The sequence below is a fragment of the Sarcophilus harrisii genome, chromosome 1, assembly GCF_902635505.1.
Source record: "Sarcophilus harrisii chromosome 1, mSarHar1.11, whole genome shotgun sequence".
Classification (NCBI taxonomy): Eukaryota; Metazoa; Chordata; class Mammalia; order Dasyuromorphia; family Dasyuridae; genus Sarcophilus; species Sarcophilus harrisii.
In genome coordinates this window covers 710803208-710823579 of record NC_045426.1, presented here as the reverse complement: position 1 = coordinate 710823579, position 20372 = coordinate 710803208, and the positions used below count along the sequence as shown (strand labels likewise).

The following is a 20372-nucleotide window of genomic DNA, read 5'->3' as shown; positions in this document are numbered from 1 at the left end:
CTCATGTCTCAGATGATCTTTGAGCCTCCTTTCCAATCTACAGTCTTATGGGCCTAAAAAATAGTTAAGTCATGGGTGCCTCACTGCCAGTGCTTCTTGTACTAATAAACAGTGGTGGCCTCCGGGCCTTCAGAGTGAATTGTGGCTGGGGAGGTGGCAGGCAGAAAAGCCATTCATTCTGTCGGTGGCAGAAACAGGCAAAGCCCCCAGGAGTCTTGGGAGAAAAACTACAGAAGAGGCTGTCTCGAAACACAGCTTTAAGGCGCAGCTAAGCATCGTCAGCCTGCCTGCTGAGTTATGGCCTTGTCCCTGCTGGGAGGTGTCTGAGTGTCAGAGAATATTGACATGAGAGCTCAGCCAAAGGGATGAGAGGGTCCCCAACCACGGGGCAGCTCTGATTTCCTTTACCTTCCCTCCTCGCTCCCTCAGAGGGACACGTTGGCGACCCAGGCCTTGGGGAGAAAGCAGCTCGTGTGTTCTGGGGTAACTTATCTTGTTAGGTAAAAAGCAGGTTCTGATCTTTTCCCTTGTGGGAGTGAGCAGCCGGCTTTCCTTCTCCTGGTTATTTGGCTGGTTGTTCAAAGAGAGTTGCACGTTGTCGCCATGTTGGATGAGGAAAGACCATGACCAGAGGGGTGATTCTTTGGGTGAAGCCTCAGTCTCATTTCGGTAGAATTCCCTCTGCTCTCAACCCTCCATGACTTCCTATTAACCTACCAAAAATGTGTCCAATCTGAGTCTCAGTTTGGCGCTATCTTTCTAGTGCCACAGACTCTCTGCTGTCGATCATTCTTTGTTCTGTTCTTTCCCATGATTTTTTTCTTTGCTCACTTTCTTCAGGGCCTCGAGTACGGCTCCTCCTATCCTCTTATTGCTTTTTGAATTCTTAACCACCCAGTAAAGTCCAAATCAAACGCCGCTTCTTCCATGAAGCCACCTCCGATTACCTGTGGTCCTCATGAACTTTCTCCTACTAGCCTGAATAATGCAGGTGGTTTGTGCCTTTCTTGATCACTGATCTTTTGATATATATGTTTATAAGTGTGAAGGACGAGCTTCCTTACAATTAGAAGTCTAACCCAATGAAATGAGCTACTTCTGGAATAATTGGATCTGACTGGTCACCTGTTGGGTGAATGACAGACACTTCCTGGGTTGGGTCGGGTTCAAGATGACCTCTGAGGTCACTTCCAACTCGGAGGGTCTTTGATTCCCTAACTCTCCCTTCTCCAATTCCTGCATTTATTATTGAATGCCAACTGTGTGGAAAGGTCAAGCAATGGTCCCTGACCTCAAGGAACTTGAATCAGCAAAGGGGAACATGGGGATTGGCAATCCGGCACAGAATATTAAAGAAAAAAAAAAAAAAACACAAGGCAACGACAGGAGTCCATGCTAGTAATGAGGAGGATCCAGTTGGGTGCCCAAGAGAGGTAGCTCCTGGATGGAGCTTTGGATGGATTTAGCAATACTGCTTTGCTGCAGAGAACGGCAGGCAGGGCTGAGTCAATGTCCTAAACATGGAAGCTGTGGAGGGGGACAGGGAGCAGGCCAGGCTGGATGGAGGGTACAGAGTCTGAAAGGGGCTACCATTAGGGGTGGGGGTTTATACCGAGGTAATTTCCAGAAGAGAACATGAATAACTGGACACAACAGGAAAGACATGGCCCCTAAGCTGAGATCTGGAGGCAATTACAATCTACTAGCTGGGACGGGCCCATCCAAACGGCCCCGCACAAGAGAGTTAGTGAGCCAAGTCCCAGAGTTAGGAGAAGCCCCAGTGAAGCTCAAGGAGAAATACGAGGATGGAGGATTCCCTTCCATCTGGGCAGGGCAGCCAAGGCCTCCTGGAGGAGGAGGCAGCTTGGGGGAAGATACTTCCATGGATTAAAATGGGGTGGTGGGGGATGGTTTAAGTAAATGCAGAATTGAGAACAGGACACAAAGGATAGTCCAATTTAGCTAGAATACAAAATAAAAGTGGAGGAGCGGGGCTGTGGGCCCCTGAATGCCAGGCTACTCTCTCTCATAGGCAGGGGGAAGCAGCTGAAAGCTTCTGAATGGAGGAAGGACATGTCAGGGTGGCGTCTCACAGGGAAGACGCTCAGGCAGCAAAGCTGGGAACAGATTAAAAATGCAGACTTAAGGCAAGAAGACTGGATGATAATTAGAAATCACTGAGGCAAGAAAGGTGAGGCCTAGGCAAGGGAAGTGCAGCGGGGGGTAAGGGCACACGAGAATGGCAGAGAAAAAGAGAAATGACAGGGTCCAGCCACAGAGGCCGAGGCGAGAGGGAATCCAGAGAACGGCGGCTCCTCTGCCTGGCGCGCCTTAGCAAGGGGAGGACTGAGGGAAGGAACACGCTAGCTGTAAAATTAAACACGCTTCTATCTCATGACCCGTTGGCTTCTCTCCTGATTTCCATGATCTAAACTAAAACTAATGGGGCTTTCTTCCAGCTAAATGAACCTAGGGGGTCCCACTGCGGACAAAGAGGGGGAGAAGGAAGCGGGGTCCCCAGAAGAAAAGCTGATTGGGAAGCCAGCAGCTGACACTTGGTCCCCCTCCTCCAACGACCCCAGAGTTTGAAGAGAACTTGTGGCCGTGAACAAGGAATCGCTGCCGCCATCTTGCTTATAGCTCTCATGAGGGAGGCCTGGTAGGACTCCGTTTCCAAGCCCACTCTCTCGTGGGACCCACCGGGCCGCTCGTCTGCTCCCTCTCCCACCCGTTGCTCAGTCACTCGGGCGCGTTCGAGCGCCGGCTGTTGCTTCTGTACACCTCACCCTTCTCCGCCTGAAATCCCTTCGAGTATCTGAGGGCGGTCACCAAGGTCTTACCACGTCCTTCCACAAGCCTTCGCACGATGGAGTGTATGTCTCCTCCACATTCTAGCTGCCGTCCTCTCGAAGAGCTCCCAATGTCCTTCCGCCAGTCCTATTGTAGGCGATGTCTGAGGCAGAGGATGGTGGGTCATGTCACGGTTCTGGGTGCGAATCCTTGTAGCTTCAGACTGGGCTCCCTCAGGTTGTTGGTTGATGTCTGTCACCCTGGAGATTATGGGGAGCTTGCAGTCCCCTGAAAACCTCAGATCTTCTTCATTTCGCCACATCTCCTCACAATGTCGATGGACCCACGTTCCCTGTGGGAGCCACACCATGGGAAGCCTCTGGGAGGGCTCCAGTGCGGGCTGGACATGCCTTTCACCAACTTCCTCTGCAGAGTTCGGCTCTTCCTACGAAAGGCTCCCCCTGCTGCTCAGCTCCTCCCCCCGCCTTGGATTTATTTTGCTTTTACTTGGACGTGAAAGAGCGATTTCGGGCTGCTGCTAGAACATAAGCTACAGGCAGAGACGCTCACTTTGCTCTTTTCCATCCCTGGGACCAGGCATGGTGCCAGGCACAGTGTGGTGACAAATGCTGTCGGGTGATGGAGCTTCCAGACCGTTCCGTAACGGAGGCGAGGAGACTTCTCTTGGAGGCCGACCAAAGCTCCGGCAAAACAGAAGCGACTCAATTTAGTTAAGTGTTTGTTTGAGAAATCTGGAAGTGTTTTTTGAGCCTTCCATTAGGCCAGGGAATAGCGTGGATAATTCTGCTTAATATGCACACTAAATAATTTAAAATATATTGCATTGCCGGATTCTGGTTAGTTATGGGAGGAATCACAAGGGCGGTGGGAACAAGGAGATGGAGAAAGTGAGGGATGAAGGCGATGAAAGAGACAAAGGGAAGACGAGAAAGTGGAGGGGAAGCAAACTGACTGCACACATGCACACACATATACACGGACATGTACACAGACACAGACACAGACACACACTAGTGCAGAGGGGACAGGCAAGGGCTCCTGCTACTGGTGTCGTGTTTAGCTACGAAAGGGCTGGTCCAATACTGTCCACACCAAGGACCTCCCCAGTGCCATTGCTGTCCCCCCAAAGGTCTTCAAGAGGGCAAGGCCCTTCCATGTCTGGACAGCTTTACATTTCAGGAAATTCTTCCTCCATCAAGTCTAAACCAGGCTCTCTGGACTCCATCACCCATCATTACTTGGGGCTAAGCAGAAGACGTCTAATCCTTCCACATGGCCATGATTGCATCCCTGCCCCCCCAACCCGGAAGCCTTCTCTTTCCCAAGATGACACATGCAATTCCTTTCATTAATCCTCCCAGAGGAAGGGAAGGCAAAAAAAAAAATAATAATAATAATAAAAACAAGCATATATAAAATACTTACTATGTGCCGATCACTGTGCTAAGGGCTCTATAAACATTATTTTATTTGACTCATAACAATCTTGGGAAGTGGTTGCTATCCTTATCTCTATTTTACAGATGAGGAAACTGAGGCAGACAGAAGTTAAGTAACTTGCCCCATGTCATACAGCTAGAAAGTGTCTGAAGCTGTATTTGAACTCAGATCTTCCTGACTCCAGCTCCAGAGTTCTATTCCCCCCCCCCCCCCAGCTCCAGAGTTCTATTCCCTCCCCCCCCCCCCGCCCCCATCCTCATTACTCTCCTATGGATGCACTCCGAGCTCCAAGCTCTAATGCACTCAGTTCTGGCTTCTGGTTTCTAGGGGCCCTCCCAGTCCTGACATTCTAAGCTCCCCTCAACTCTAACATCCTGTCATTTGACAGGAAATCAAACAAGGAGAGGTGTTTGTTTCCTCAGCAGATGATCCCAAGGCAGGGACGCCGGGTTCTGAGCAGAGAGGAGCCCATGGGAGGGCAGGAGCAGATGGGGTTGGGACCTCTGCCTCATGGGCAGCTTTGTGATTCCTACGAGTCCCAGGCCTTTTCCTAAGAAGGATTTTCAGGTGGGGTCTTTCCCTTGATTCTTTGGCAGGTAACTGGCCCCCCACTACTATCCATTTGTCAGCCGCCCGCTTTTTCTGACGCTTCAGCCCATGGCTCTAGGCTGTTGACAGCCTTTCTGAGTCCGGATGCCCGCGTCCTTCTTATACCGCCGGAGCATGGCTGTGCCCTCTGTGCACCTGAGGAGGATGCCTGTGTCCTCACCCGGGCACTGATCAGAACACGGGCAAGGACGACTCCAAGGGGGATTATGTGGGCCCGCCAAAGGCCGCTTCGACGGTCCAGGCACCTGTGGAAGGGGCTGGCAGCGGGAAGGATAAAACAATCCCAGTGGTGGGATCAGCAGGGGATGATAGAGGAGTCCGAGGTCATGACTGCAAGCTCCAAGCCTGGAAGCCTGGATGAACGTGGATGAGCAGGGGCGCCATGGACCCAAGGCTGGAGGGAGATTTAATCAATCGGGTCCTGCCTGAGTCTAAGATGCGCGTGACATGACCAGCGGGAGACTTCCTGTAAACAGCTGGAGATGGGGCTCAGGGGCTGGCACTGGGAGGGAATTGGACTGTCACAGCGGACAATGTGGAGGCAAGAGTAAAGGGGCGGGGAGAGAGCTGTGGTCAGGACACATTTAGAACAAGAAGTTCTAGGGAAAGAACCAGAGAAGTTGAGGAAGGGATGAGGGCGGTAATTCTGAAAATCAGAGAAAAGGAAGCAAACAGCAGGGAGGGATGGGGACAAAGAAATGCTAGCGGGAGGCCGGGCGAGACGTGGCCTGACACCAGCCGCTGAGGTGGGCACTGGCGGCGTGAGAAAGCAGCTTCGGGAGGGCGCTGGGGCTGGAGGGTGGTGAGGAGAGGGTGGGCAGCAGGAGCAGCCGCAGCAGCCGCTCTGCTCACAAGCTTTGAAGTGAAAGGCGAGGGACAGTAATACCTGGTGGGGAGAGGGAGGAGAATGACAGTCATTGTGGGAAATGAGAAATGGCGTCAAAGCCGCATCAAGAATAAAAAAAATAAAAGTGGTGCAGTGGAGAGAGCGCCAGCCCTGAAGTCAGGAGGACCCGAGTTCAAATCTGACCTCAGACACTTATTGTGTCTTAAGTCACTTAACTCCAAATGCCTCAGCAAAAATACGTCCCCTTTTCTCATTTCTCTTCCAAAGCGTCTGCAATCCGGCTTCCCAGGTCACCACTGACTGGCTCCCCCGACAGGCAGCCGCCGTCTCTCACCGGCCAAACCCAACAGCTTGCCAAAGGGTTGCCCACTTTCTCCTGCTGGACATGCTGGGTTTTGGTGATGGAGTTCCCCCCCACCCCACCTGCGGCCCTCCTGGTTCTTCTGCAGCCCATAGCCCACCGCTTCCTGGGATCCTTGGCAGATTCTTCGGCCGGGCCAAAACCGCTCACTTTCACCCAGCCTGGAACGACCCTTTCTAATCCTTCTCCTTCCTGTCTTTGGTCCTTCCCTGCTCTGTTCCGTCGCCCACGGCGTCTCTAGAGCACGGCCAGCTGCGTCCGCTGGTCTGAGGAGGCTGGAACAGTGCTGACTTCATCTGGGACAAAGAGAAAACCCCTGGTCTGACATTCAAAGCCTTTCTGCCTTCTCTCCTCTGTGATCCAGCTCCAGGACCTCACTCCTCCTCAGGACACGGAGCCTTTTCTCTGGCCATCTGCCCCCTCTCCCAATGACCGAAAGGTTCCTCCTCTTCCTCTTCTTCCTCCTCCTCCTCCTCCTGTGGTTCCCCTGAAGGCCATCTGGTCCCCTCTGCGGTTAGCCCCGTTATCTGATTATCTGCCATTTACAATAGCTGCAGCTTGTTTGTACATAGAGTCCAATCCAGTCTTTCTAAGGGTCTTCCAGGACAGAATTAAGAGAAAGCCACACCCTGGCTTCAAGGAGCTTCCAGTCTAGAGAAGGGAGACATTGCCCATGAGCATGTGCACACCTTATGTCCCTCTTTTATCCCCAAACCTTAGCAGAGCCCGGCTCCTCCCAAGCACTCACCAGGGCCCGGCTGCTGTCTGACCACCTGTCGGACTGAACCACACCCGAGCTCAGCAGCAGCGAAGCTCGGCTCGCCATTGGACGGCTGCGTCTCATTCAGGGCACACGGTCTGGTGCGCTAGGGTGTCTGCCGCTCACAGAGTAGCTAAGGGTCTGCAAGGGGGAGCTGTGATATGTGAATATGGCGCGTGTGGGGCCAAACCCCGGTCACGCCATGTGGGAACGGATGTCACATCCCACAGCAGGTGAATTCTCCAGAACTGTCCATGCAAACACACAAAGGACTGGCCACAGAAACGGAGCCACTTTTGGTTTGACCACTCGACTCAAGCACCTTATCGATGGGATCGTTGTAATTCTAGTGACGTGCCGGAGCCCATTATCACATGGGACTGATGGGACTGCTGGGGCTGCCTGTCAGCCATTCACTGAGATGAGAGCGCTCAAGAAATTTCAGTCCTTGTTTGTTCTAGGCCCCTGCTGGAGGGGCCCCCAACCGCTACCCAGCTCCAAGCCGCCTTTGATCCAGGCCAGTCGTCATTTGGTTCCTTTGATGTCTCATTTTTATGATCATCCTTAAATAGTTCCCTATTCACGAGAGACTCCAAAAGTCATCAGTCCTCCCCTGAACCACCCTAATCTTGGCTCACTTGGGGGCTCCTCGCTTGCCTGACCCAGGGAGTGCTGGGACTTGCAGCCTGCCTTGTTTCACTTGCCAAGGAAGAGTACTATCAGTTCCTTCAATTACCATTGTGCTCACTCTCCATTGATCTTCCTTTCATCTCGCTCACTCTAGGTTCACTTTTCTCTTGTAATTTGAAAATTGGCAGCAGTTCTATAATCTCCTGTCCGGGGTCCTAGGTCCGTCACTCCCAGGAGCCCCTCCACAAAAGCCGCCGGCACGTCTGTTGTTTAATTAGTCACATCTTCCAACGCTCCACTGCTATTCCCACCACGGGAACCGTTTCCTCTGGTCATCTCTTCTGATCGAGGATGCCGAGTTTTAGCAAGAAAACACGCAGCCGCAGAGCGCCGGCGTCGGAACGACCTCGGGAGGTATCACGGGCACACCTGCCATTTTAGGAACGGAGATGTGGCCAAGGGAAGCACTCATGACCAACCGTGGGACCAGCCGAGGAGAACCAGAGCTTCCTCCTTTTCAGCTCAATGTTTTCTGGTTCATCTCATTTCTCTCATTGCTCAGGTTGTATGTCCGGGCTGTCCCTGCCTGACTCTGTGGGATCTGGGGCCAGGAAGCCCCCATTCACGTCCTATCTCGGACCTTCCCAGCCATGGGCCTCTGGTCAGTCCCATGATCTCCCAGCCCCGGCATCGTCCTCTATCACAGGAGGAGCCTCACTCACTGAGTCTTCCACTTCTAGAGCCATGAATTTCTGACCTCCCAGAGACCCTCAGACATCGCCCTGACCTGGAGCCCAACCGTCTCTGGCTCCGGGGTGGGGGGGGGGGAGCTCGGATCGCTGCAGTCGCAGAGCCCTCGCTCCCGAGCAATCCACAGCACTTGGTCTCAGCCTTTCTCTACATCACCCATGTTCTCATAGCTAACCCTGGGCAGATCTTCCAATTAAGTCTTATCCTCAAGGCAGCCGGGAGCCCAGAAAGCAAACCGACCTTCAGGTCAGAAGACTCCGGCTCAGCGGGGGCACCAGTGAAGTCAGGGGGCCTCTGGGAACCTCAGTTTCCTCCCCTGTGAAAGAGGGAGGAGAATCGTTGTGCCTCCTGCGGCTAAAGCCCCTGGTATGAGAAGGGTTTTGGGGACCAGGCTCTGACAGGAACCTGGGATCACTCCATCCAAAGGGGTCTCTGAGAAGTCTGAGCTGGCCAAACGACCCAGAGGAGGCATCCGGACCTTGGAAGAGCTTCCTCTCCATAGGGAAAGACAGCGGGGACCAGGAGTGTACACAAAAGGGAGGATGGGATCCTTCCCAGATTCTCGAGAGAATAAAACTGAGGGAGCCAAGCTGGCGAGGTGACCAGTGAGCGAACAGACGCGGGTCTGGAACAGAAACGCCTCCCACTGGGTGAGCGGTCCAGATGGAGATGTAGCCAAGGGCAGAGGCCTGCAGGAGAGTTCTAGGAGGAGGCAGCGGGCAGTGGAGGGAGCACTGGGCCAAGAGGAGGTGCCTGGTGCTGACCGAGCGTGCCCAGTGAGGGATGATGGCAAAAGGGAGGGAGGGTCTTGTAAGGAGGCACCACTGCTGCTCCTTTGGAGGGGGTGGGGCCACCAGCAGGGATTCCGTCTAGATCACGCCTGAATCGGATCTCAACTAGGAAGAGCTGCCCAATGTCACCGGCCCCCAGGGTCACCGGAGCAGGGGCGTAGCTGGCGGCAGGACCGGCAATGGCCGGGCTGGGGTGGGCAGCCTGGTCTCTGGGATGCTGCACCAAGCTCTCGCCCACCACAGTGGGGCGCTCGCCTCCTCCGGGACCACAGAAACGAGCTGCCCTCCTGTGCGAGGGCTGGGCGCCCCCGGCTAACTCACTGTGACGGGTCTGATGCCCCTCGGTCAGCCCTGGCCCAGCTCCGCCACCCACAGTGCAAGGACTCGAGGCCACGGCTGAGCGCCAGGAGACACCGAAGGAGGACGGGGAGCCCCCAGAGTGGCGCGGCCCAGGGCGTGCAGGAGCCTCACCTGTCGATCATGTGGGGGAATGCCTCAATGCTGAGGCCCTGAGATCTCCCCGAAAGTCATTCTCCCTACCCTGGTCCCTCGGACTGGGGGCCAAGAGAGCAGGAGGCTAGATAAAGTTTCATTAGCAGGGAAAGGCTAGGAAGTAGGAGAGACCGGAAACTTCAGAGAGGGGGCAGCAGTGGGGACAACTCCCGGGGTCAAGGCCACAAGTGGGGGGGGAGGCAGTGGCCATCATGGGATAAAGCGACGTCGCTAACTTGGAAGCGTCTCTACAGAGAAGATGGCCCCAGGTCACCCAGGCAGCCCATCCGAGGGGAAGGGGAGGCCCCTCCTGCCTGCCTCAGCCTCCCCTGAAGCCCAGAGCGGGGAGTGAAAGAGCTCTCCCTCCACAGCCCCAAGAGAAGAGCTGCTTCCCTCCTGCCTCAGCTTGGGGGGACATTCAGGCTCGGCCATTGCCATTATTTTTCCCCTGGCTGCAGCTCAGGCTGGCTCCTTGAGCCCAAAGGAAAGTGGAGTGGGCCGGCCCGGCAGGAGCCTGCAGGACTGCTCAGTGATGTGGATGGCCTGTGGCTGGTGCTCCTTGCCCACGGTGGTGTGGGAGCCAAGGGAAGCACCCCTTTGTTCTGGGGCCTGTCCTGGGTGGGGTCTGCCTTTCCCACCCCCAGGGGAGATGCGGAGGGCGCTGGGCGTCTGTGTTTCTGTGCCTGCTTTAGTAGGCTGCGAGCCAAATGAGGGCCAAGGTCACATCTGGACTGATCTGGCACCTTTCCAGCTTATCTGGGGGCATTGGGTCGGTGGCTGTGGCCTGGCCCTCGCTCCTGCGTGGCCGGCACTCGCCCCCTAGAAGTGGAGCCAACCCCTTGGTGACCATGGCCTTCCTGAGGGCAGGGCCGGTGGCTGCTTGGCCCCAGCCCTGGGAGTGCCCGGCCCAAGGTTTCCTCGGAACCACAGCCAGTCCTACCGAGCTCGTTCTGTGGCTGTTACAGCCATGGAGAGTTTTTGAGTTTTCCTTGTGCTGACTTGTGTTTCTCTTTAATCCTATGGCTCCCCTGGCACCCCAGAAATCAATGAAGGTGAAGAAGTAATCGAAGAGCAGATCTAGAAAAGCTCTTGAGCATGTTAATTGGAAAAGAAGTCAGACTTTAAGATGCAAACAGAAAAACTTTAAAAAGCCTTTCTGAAGGAGAAATGAATGGGCCATATTGGGACAGGGCTGGAGGAAAAAGTGAGCATGTGCTGGACTGTGTCCAGAGATAGAGCACCTCTGGACACAGGAGAGAGAGCTCTGGCCAGGGGAGGGGCAAATTTAATGATGAGAAAATCTTCCTCACAAGTAGAGCTTTTCCCTGAGCCGGCTGGTTGCCCAGTGTGTCAGGGGAAGAGTCCCTGAGGATGCAGAGATCTTGAGGTTTTCCTCGGCTTGGTCTCGGTGCCCCATCCTCGGGCATTTTGTCAGACTAGGGGAAAAGCACGGGCCTCAAGCAGAGCATGGAGACCCAGTGTGGCCCCTCCCCACTGTTCCAATCTTCCCCTTCCCATTTCTGAGCTTGCTCACGGCATCAACTTACTTTAACGCGTATGTTAAAGCCGGCAGGTGCGCCGGAGGAGATTTTTTCAAGGAGAGCCGTCCACTCCGGGTCGGGAAGTGGGTGACGAGCTCACCTGCAGAAAAAGGAAGATCGGAATGAACCAGCAGCTCTAAGACCCTCCTGCTCATCCCAATCACCCAGACGAGCTGAGTGAAATGAGCAGGACCAGGAGATCAGTATATACTTCAACAACAATACTATATGATGACCAGTTCTGATGGACCAGGCCTTCCTCAGCAACGAGATCAACCAAATCATTTCTAATGGAGCAGTAATGAACTGAACCAGCCCCAGAAAAAAGAACTCTGGGGATGACTAAAACCATTACATTGAATTCCCAATCCCTATATTTATGTCCCCGATTTTTGATTTCCTTCAGTTTAATTGTACAATATTTCAGAGTCTGATTCTTTTGTCAGCAAAAATAATGTTTTCAGTATACTTATTGTGTATCTAATTTATATTTTAATATATTTAACATTACTGGTCATCCTGCCATCTAGGGAGGGGTGGGGGGGTAAGAAAAAATTGGAACAAGAGGTTTGGAATTGTTAATGTTAAAGTTACCCATGTATATATCCTGTAAATAAAAGGTATTAAATTTAAAAAAAAAGGCAGAAAACTCAAAAAAAAAAAAAAAAAAAAAGCTTAAAAAAGACAAAAAAAAAAAAATCACCCAGACAAGCCGGGGCCCTAACAGGGCCAGCGAGACCCCAGAACGAGGGTCCGAAAGGCCCCGGGAAGTTCCCAAGGAACAGAACGGCCATTTCCGTGCCAGCAGGCTCTTGTGTTTATCTGGTTCTTGATGCTTTCCAACATGCTCTGACCTGTCTTTTCCTAACCACAACGCCCTGGATGTTGGGGGAGGAAGTTCCCATTTTGTAGCTGAGGCAACGGGTCAGGGGGTTGCCCACTGCCTGAGTGACAGAGCCCGTCTCCCAAGCCGGCCTTCAGCTCATCCTACAGCAGCCCCTCTAGACCACTTCAAACCAACTGTTTCTCAACTTGGTGGCTCTGACTCAGAAAAGGGAACTGCCCAGGGGCCAGAGCTTCCCCTCTCCCTCCCCCTTTGCCTTCTCCCGGCATGGACGCCCCTGCTCTTTCTCAGTAGAACAGTCACTAAGAGTACGTGACTCCAAGGTTTGTAAGGGCTCCCGCAGGGCACCAAGGCCTTTGGATGGGAGCCAGTATAGGCACCAGATCGTGGTCAGGAGGGGCCTGGAGGATGATGTGAAGCCTCCTCCTGGCCGGACGGCACCCAGAAGGGGCCCGAGGTGTAATGGCCGCAGGCGGGGACACCTGGCACTGTGGTGAGTGGAGCAGACGTATCCCTGAAGGGTCAGAAGGGGGGACCCCAGGCTGCAAGGCACGGGGCGGGCCCCAGGCTCAGTCTGCTCTTGGAGTGACGTTGTCATCAGCTGGCCTTGGTCTGACCAATGGCTTTGGCTGCCCCCGTGCTGCCATCCTGTGGGGATCTGTAGGAAGGGAGCCGCGATGGAGCTTCCAGCATCCTTCCTCCAAAATATAGGGCGATGCATCGGGCAGAGAACTGGGCCAGAGAACTCAGGCATTATTAGCTGGGGGAGCAGCTCACTGGCTGCCTCAGTTTCCTCATCTGTCAATAGAAGGAGGGGCTGGGGCTCAATGACCCCCAATGTATCTTCCAGCTCTAGGTTTGCATTGCATGAGCCTATCTCCCTGCCCCAGAGCAGGCCCCCGCCAGTGCCGCATACGGAAAAGAGTTGGGTTTAAAAAAAAAAAAAAGGCACCAGACTCGGGTTCCAGAGAGAATGGTGATTCCTACCTTCATTCTGACTAAGGCTAAATGTGTGGCCGTGTGCCTCAGTTTCCCCAGCTGTCCATGAGGATCTAAGAGCACTTTCAGGAAGCACCTCACAGGGAACAATATAAAACAGCCTCTCTGTGCCAGCTATTATTAGAACCCCCCTCCCCCGGACGATACCCAGCGCCATCCCGTACCCCCTCCACATCGTACCTCTGCCTTTGGCACCTTTATCAAGCTTTGGCTGCATGTAATTTGTCAGGGCTGCTAGCTTCCCTTTCTTGCTGATTCCAAGCCATGACCCTCCTTCTTTACCTTCTTCCATATCGAGACCTGTGTCAAATGATAAAAGGAGGAAAAAGCATCAGCTCTCGGCCCGCTGCCCAGAGGCTCTCCCGCCAACGGCCGCCGCTCCCCCGGGCTCGGCCGCCCTGACCTATGCACTTGCTATTCTGCGCACAACTGCCAGGCGATCAAGCCTGGGAGGCTGCTTCCCACGGTCCTGACTCCGCCTCTGCCCGGCCTGACACCCTGCGCCGAACATCAGCCACGGGCACGGGCGAGAGAGGGCAGCTCTCCCTCCCGAGCCAAGCGGCTGCTTTTCTCGTTGCTGAAGTAATGGAATCGACCTCAATGGTCTTCAAGGTCCCTCTCTGCTCCCTCCAGGTCTTTTATCTCCCTCTCCCGCCTCCTTCATGGGGGAGAATTGCTAGGTGAGTCCTGAGGAAGCCGGTGACTCAGTCACCAGGATGGTCCAAGTCAGCAAACAACTAGAGGTTTCGTGTAAGAAATATGGTGAATAAAAATGACTGATAAGTTTTAAAAATTAAAATGTGTTTTGTAAAAGGAACACACCAAGGACCTTCACCAGGACTACACATGGCTCTAATTTATGCTGAAGCTCCAAAGTATTGCGATAGTTTTTTGTACCCAGTGGGTGCTTACTGCTTGTTTATTTTGTGTTTCAAGACCACCAAAATGGCACCAGTATGTAAGGGTTAAGAGATAGCTTGAGGGCCAGCTCGGTGGTGCAGTGGCTAAAGCACCAGCCCTGAAGTCAGGAGGACCCGAGTTCAAATCTGGCCTCAGACACTTCACACTTCCTGGCTGTGTGACCCTGGGCAAGTCACTTAACCCCAATTGCCTCAGGGGAGGCGGGGGGGGGGGGAGAGACAACTGTGGCTGATGAGAGCAAGCTCAGCAGGTTCTCCCACAGGTTGCCAAAGAGTCCTTGTGAGCACTTGGAATGGAGATGTCTCTAGGTCTGTGCACTCAGACCACGTGCTGGCCCATTGGGGCCATGCCCTCTGTGGCAGAGTGGGAACGCTTGGCAGCTCAGTCCGAGAAAGGCCCTCGGGGTCTGGGGTCCCGCCCGGGGATCTTCGGGATCTTCGGGATCTTCCCGAGACAGTCCGGACAGAAGCGATTCGGTTTCCTGGCCTGGCACTGGATGCTGTCCAGGTTTCAGAGGCGCACGCCATGAGGAAACACAAGGGCTCTGGGACCTTCAGGTTGCCAGGCTGCTTGATATACTCTTCTGTTCCACACTTTCCTCTGGAGCCCCAAACTCTGGGCTACCTCTGGTAATTGAGTTACCCTGGAAAGGTGAGGGAGCCGCGCTAGATAAATGTTGAATGGACTAGGAGCCAAAACATCTGCTTCTCCAGCGCTCTGAAGGAACTTGGACAAACGCTCCCTCCCTGGTGGGTCTGGCCCTCTGCTGAGAGAATTGCCGTCCAGTGCGGGGTCCCTCCTTGCGGCTCTTGTGGATCTTGAGGTGCCAGTGTGAGCGTTCTCCCTGCCTGGAACCTCCCAACATCTGCAAGGGAGTGTCAGAAGTGTCAGAAGAAGACTTAAGTGGATGCACAGCCTCCAATCAGACAGTGCTTCTGATCCCAGGGCAGTCCCATTACCTCCAAGGGGGCCTAGAAGTAGGCCGTGTGCTACCCCTTTCATTTCCTTGCGAGCCTTCCCAGCTATTGCTACAGAACGGTTGTGTGTGTGTGCACAGGCAGCTGGCCGCTCCGTCCCTGCAGCACCAAGGATCAGGAGCTCCTGCGGGATGCGGGACGTGGGAGGAGTTCTGTGGAAGCCTGCTGTGGCTTTGTCACCCAAAGCAACATGGGAGGGTAAAGACGGCTCAGTGTGGGTCCCACCGGACCACAAATGGCCACACGCAAGGTCTACAATGTAGATCCCACCAGATCATAAAGGGCCACACACAAAATCTTCAGTGTGGATCCCACCAGACCACAAATGGCCCCATGAAGGTCTCTGGCTCTGTGGAGTGAGCTGATGGTGCAGCTGAGCTGATCTTGTGCTGTATCAGGGAGGATGCACCAGGATGAGCGATGTGTGGATGAAGTTCCAGGTGCTGAAGACAAGTCCTCCTTCATTTTGGAGAGGACCGATGGCATCCCAGGTGACGTCCTGACTTGTGCGTGATTTGGATCTAAGCGAGGCAGAGCTGCCCCAGGTCGCGGCTGCATCCTCTCCTCCAGCCGTCTAAGTCAAATGAGGAGACAGGTCGGGACGAGAGGCGATGGCCAGGATGCAGCGGGTGACCCTGGCGTCTCCGATGCTGACCGAGTGCCACAGCCCCGACGTCAGCTGCTTTCACCGCTGTTGGGACAAACCATTCTTGCCCCCCCTTCCCACCAGGTGAAGTCTTCACATGCTTGGGTCAGACGCCCCAGCCCACCCACGTGTCCGAGGTCTGTTTAGCCCACCACCGAGCGGGTTTTTGCATGTGTGGCCACAGAGCTTCTTGGAGCCACAGGTGAGAGCTGAGTGACAGGGGACACCAGCCGTGGATCAGCAGCCCTGAAAAGGCTCAAGCCGCACTCACACTGGAGGCGTCAGTCCTCCCCAAGATCCCCACACCAATCCACCGAACAAGATGGAGCCACAATGGCGGGCCCCCTCTCTGAGGCACGGTTACTGCAGGAAAGCCGGGAAGTGGCCTTCTGAAGGCTCTGCCGAGGAGCAAGGAGGCCCCGTTTCCATTTGCTTCTTAGATCAGACTGAGTATCCACATTCCAGGATAAAATGGGAATCCAGGGCAAGAAGGACTTGGATGTACAGAAGTTTGTTAAGCAGCCACTTGACGGTGGGTAGTGCTGACCCTGAGGCCTGACTGTTGTTAAGAAAAGCATCCTGGGCAACAAAGGGACTCCCTATGCACTGCATCTCTTGTGGATTCCAGTTCCATTCTGCTCCCCTATCTCCCTGTAAGCCCCCCCTCCTAACTCTCATTTTCTTTTTAAAAACGGATTTTGATTGCTATCTGGTGCTTTCATGTCTAAACAGGAATTCCCTATATCTATAGTTATCTATGAAATATATATTCCACATATAACATATTATATAGAGAGACATGTAGCTACATATCTCTATCTACAGCTTTCCTCTTTCCCCTCCTAGAGAACCATCCTTTACAAATAACAGAATTTTTTAAAAAGGAGAAAAAGAGCCCATCACTCTCATCATTTCTTGGTCCGTTACATTCGTGTCCCATAACTTGCGCCGTCATCCCCCAATCAATGGGCATCTACTTTCCTGCTAGTTCTTTGCTGCCACAAAAGCAAGACTATAAATATTCAGGAGACATGGAGTTTTTCTTTTTGTCAATGACTTCCTTGAGATACATACCTAATGTATGAATTCTCTGGGTCAAAGGGCAAGGGGGTTTCAGTCATTTTCTTTGCAGAATCCCACCTGGCTTTCTAGAACCATCTCAGCACAGTTCTAACAGCTATTCTTAGAGGTGTGAATTGTGGCAACTATTCTGGAAAGCAGCCTGGAATTGCAAACTAAATCCTACCTGTCTCCCAACCAGTTTGCTGTGGAGTCTTCCTGTCTTTTGTCATTTCTGCCAATTTCCTGAAGTGGTTTTTATGGGCATTTCTTCTATTATTGGTTATTATTACTTGAGCGTTCTTTCAGTCGATTGCGATTCCTTTTCTTTTTCAGAACTGAGCACATTATCCTTATGACGACTTCTCTGTTAGGAAATGATTTCATCTTCCTCATTTGGATATCACTTTCAGCCTCCCAGATTTATGGTCTTGGAGTCATCCTTGATTTTTCCTTCTCTCTCTCAATTTCCAGATCTAATGAAGGGAGCGAATTTTATTGACTCTCCCTGGATGACATCTCTAGCATCTGGTTCCTTCTCTCTCTTATACTGTAACCACTTTGGTTTGAGTCCTCACGACTTCTCCCCTGGATTTATTGCCATCACCTTCTAATTCATTCGCTTGCTTTCCGGACCGCCCCTTCTCCATCCTTCTTTCCCATGGCCACTGAATAGATATTACGGAATCACAGAATTCCCTAATGGGAGGTACCTCAACTCAGCAACGACCCAATCCAACCCAAACTACAAAAGAATCCCCGTTAGGCCACGCTGGGGATCCTCTGCTTGAAGGTTTCCAAGGAGGGGAGCTTTTCAGAGAGCCTATTCCACTCAAGGACATAAATAGGCTGCATGGTGTTCCATTCATTTCCTTGCAAGTCTTCCCAGCTATTGCTGCACAGCAGCCATGTGTGTGCGCCGCAGGCAGCCGGCCGCCCCGTCCCTGTGGCACCAAGGCACCACAGGAGCGCCTGTGGGACGCGGGACGTGGGAAGGGCTCTGTGGAGACCTGCTGAGCTTTGTCACCTGAAGCAACATGGGAGGGTGCCTTGGTAAGGACGGTTCAGTGTGGGTCCCACCGGACCACAAACGGCCACATGAAGGTCTCTGGCTCCATGGAGTGAGCTGATGCTGCAGCTGTGCTGATCTTGTGCTGTATCAGGGACGATGCACCAAGATGAGCAAGTGCGTGGATGAAGTTCCAGGTGCTGAAGACAAGTCCTCCTTCATTTTGGAGAGGACTGATGGTGTCCCAGGTGACGTCCTGACCTGTGCACAAACTCAGGGATTGTTCTCTTTGTCAGGAATTCTTTTTTTTTTTTTTTTTTGCATTAAGTCTCTATTTGCCTCGTTATAACATTTACATTCCTGAAAGACAGATTGCAGGGTCACAGATTAAAAGCTGAAATGAACCACAGAAGTCCTCTAGTACAAACTGCTAATTTTCCCAATAAAGAAATTGAGAACTGTTTGTTTTATGACAGCACAAGCCACAAAGTGACGGAGATGGGATTTGAACCCAGGACCCCAGCTCCACATCGGACCATGTCACTCCTCTGCTCCAGTAACTTCTTTTTGTCTTGTGAGTTAAAAAAAAAAATTACGCTTGGCATTGAAAGCCCTTTCCATCTGGCCTTCATCCGCTTTCTGGGCTTTTCCCATTTTGCCTCCCACAAACGACTCTCATGTTCCACACGGACTGGCCTCTGTTCTGTTTCCTGGAAGGCCCTCCCTTCTTCCTCAGCCCCACGACTGTATCTTCCATCCCTTTGGGTGCCAGTGCTCCCGCCCTCACTGAATTTCCCTATCTCTGACCAGGCTATATTTCCCCTAAAAGAAGATAAGCCCCTTGAGAGGAAGAGGGCCTTTTCCATATTGGTCCTTGCCTTCCCAGTGCTGACCTCTGGGAAGCGGATCCATAATCAATTCTTATAAATCTGCAACTGGAAGGAAGCCTCTTACAGCAAATATGACATAAACTCGTGGATCCGGCCCTCTCCGACAGGAGAAAACACTGGTAAAGACGTGGCCTTGATGGGATGCGCTCCTGGGTGGTGTATAGATAAAGGGCGGGAGACTCCATATAACACTGCTTCCATTGAGGAGATTCTCTCTTTTTAAAAATTAATCTTTTTTTCTTATTAAAGCTTTTTATTTACAAAGCATATGCATGGGTAATTTTCCAACATTGACCCTTGCAAAGCCTTCTGTTCTAAATTTTCCCTCCCTCCCCTCACCCCCTCCTCTAGGTGGCAGGTAGGGGGATTCTCAAGATAGGGTCTGTTTAAAGAGAGGAAGTGGGTAAAGCTCCCCGGTGCTCATGTGAGAGGAGGCCATTTTCGTTCTCTTGCTCACACTCCTTGTCTCGTATCCATGGCAGAAGTTAATCACGGGCTAGAAGCCTTTTCTTGACAACAGAGGACGGCGTTCTTGCCGTGACCTTGCATCCACCAGGCCGCTAGAGGAAGAGCTGAAAGGGGACGATCACCACCGAACCGTGTGCGATTCCGGCCCATCTTGAAGACGGTAACGAAGAACAAAGACGTGAAAGTCAAAGGGATGATCTCGTGGCAAAAGCCAAGCGGTCACATCCGTGAGTCTGTGGTCACATACCCGAGGGTCACTTCCCAAAGGCAAAGAAGATTCCATTTTATCCCAGTCCCATTTAATGAGAAAAAGCTGCATTCATGAGCCAGAAAAGCTCCTGTTCCTCTCCCCAGCTTCAAACAGGAAAAGAAAAAAAGGCTCTGAGCCCCCTCTCTCCCCCACAACATCAAAGATCGATTTTAATGTTTTGCCACCTTGCTTTGGGCGACTGGCTGATTAAAATTCAGATTTGTCTCATCAAAGGGCCACTTGAGTCGTAGCTTCAGAAGAGGAAGAGGCTGTTTGCCTGGCATCTGGCAGGGATTCAGAGACAGTCAGGACCTCGGAAATGAAGGGAGCTGGGGGAGGAGGTGTAGCAGGGGGAGCACCTTCTCTGCACCAGCTTTCTCACCACAGGGAAGAGCAGAGCAGTAACAGAAAGTCACTGCAGCCAGAAGCTTCCATTCCAATGGCTCCAACTTCTTGAAGAACTTAGGGTTTTCTTCACTGGAGAAAGGGGGCAGGGCCAGACTCAAGCTTGCGGCTAGAGCAGCATCCCGAGCCCCCTGGCTTTGGCACACTGGCTCCCATCCACCAGGGCCCGACAGCCTATAAAACGAGAGCTAATGGAAGGGGCGGTTTCTTTTTCATGAATCCACCCTCAAAAATGAATCAACATGCTCCGGACAAGTCCAGGTTGTACCACAGACTTCCTGTCCACTAATCTGACCACATTCTTCTTTAGACTATAGGCCTATTTACATTTTGTGGCAGCAAGGTGGCGCAGTGGACAGAGGGCTGAGGCTAGAGTTGGAAGACTTAAGACTTCAAATCTGACCCCAGACACTGTATGGCCCTGGGCTAGTCACTTAATCCTGTTTGCCTCAGTTTCTTCACATGTAAAATAAGCCAGAAAAAGAAATGGCAAAATGAGCCAGAAAAAGAAATGGCAAACTACTCCAGTGTCTTTGCCAAGAAAACCCAAAAAAGGGGTTACAAAAAGTCGAACATGACTGAAAACAACTGAACAGCTGTTTTTATTTTCAATCTGTACCACCGCTAAGTTTACTATTTGCTATATAAACCAGGACTTTCTTTTACTTACCACAAAATTACCTTCCACTTTGCTAAGAGGATTCAAAACTCAGGGGTGAGTTGGGCTACATGAGCTCAATGTTTCCTTCAAATCCAGGTGTCTAGATCTTTATGAAATGAGAAGATGGATATAAAAGCACTCTGGATACTACAAACACGACACTAAGGGAGCCATTATGATCTTCCCAATTTCCTTTACTCAACGGCTCTTC

At 52.5% G+C, this 20372-nt stretch overlaps 1 protein-coding gene across 1 annotated transcript in view; it reads right to left on the bottom strand.

Annotated features, from left to right (window-relative positions):
• Positions 1 to 20372, bottom strand: part of TANGO2 (transport and golgi organization 2 homolog) — a 144816-nt gene that overhangs the window by 31197 nt on the left and 93247 nt on the right. Inside the window, exons 4-8 of the mRNA XM_031948998.1 lie at positions 13056 to 13175; positions 11103 to 11132; positions 10987 to 11033; positions 10328 to 10348; positions 6861 to 6886 (exon numbers count right to left, since the gene is read on the bottom strand). Of these exons, the coding sequence (XP_031804858.1) occupies positions 6861 to 6886; positions 10328 to 10348; positions 10987 to 11033; positions 11103 to 11132; positions 13056 to 13175 (244 nt within the window). The remainder of the gene's footprint in view (positions 1 to 6860; positions 6887 to 10327; positions 10349 to 10986; positions 11034 to 11102; positions 11133 to 13055; positions 13176 to 20372) is intronic.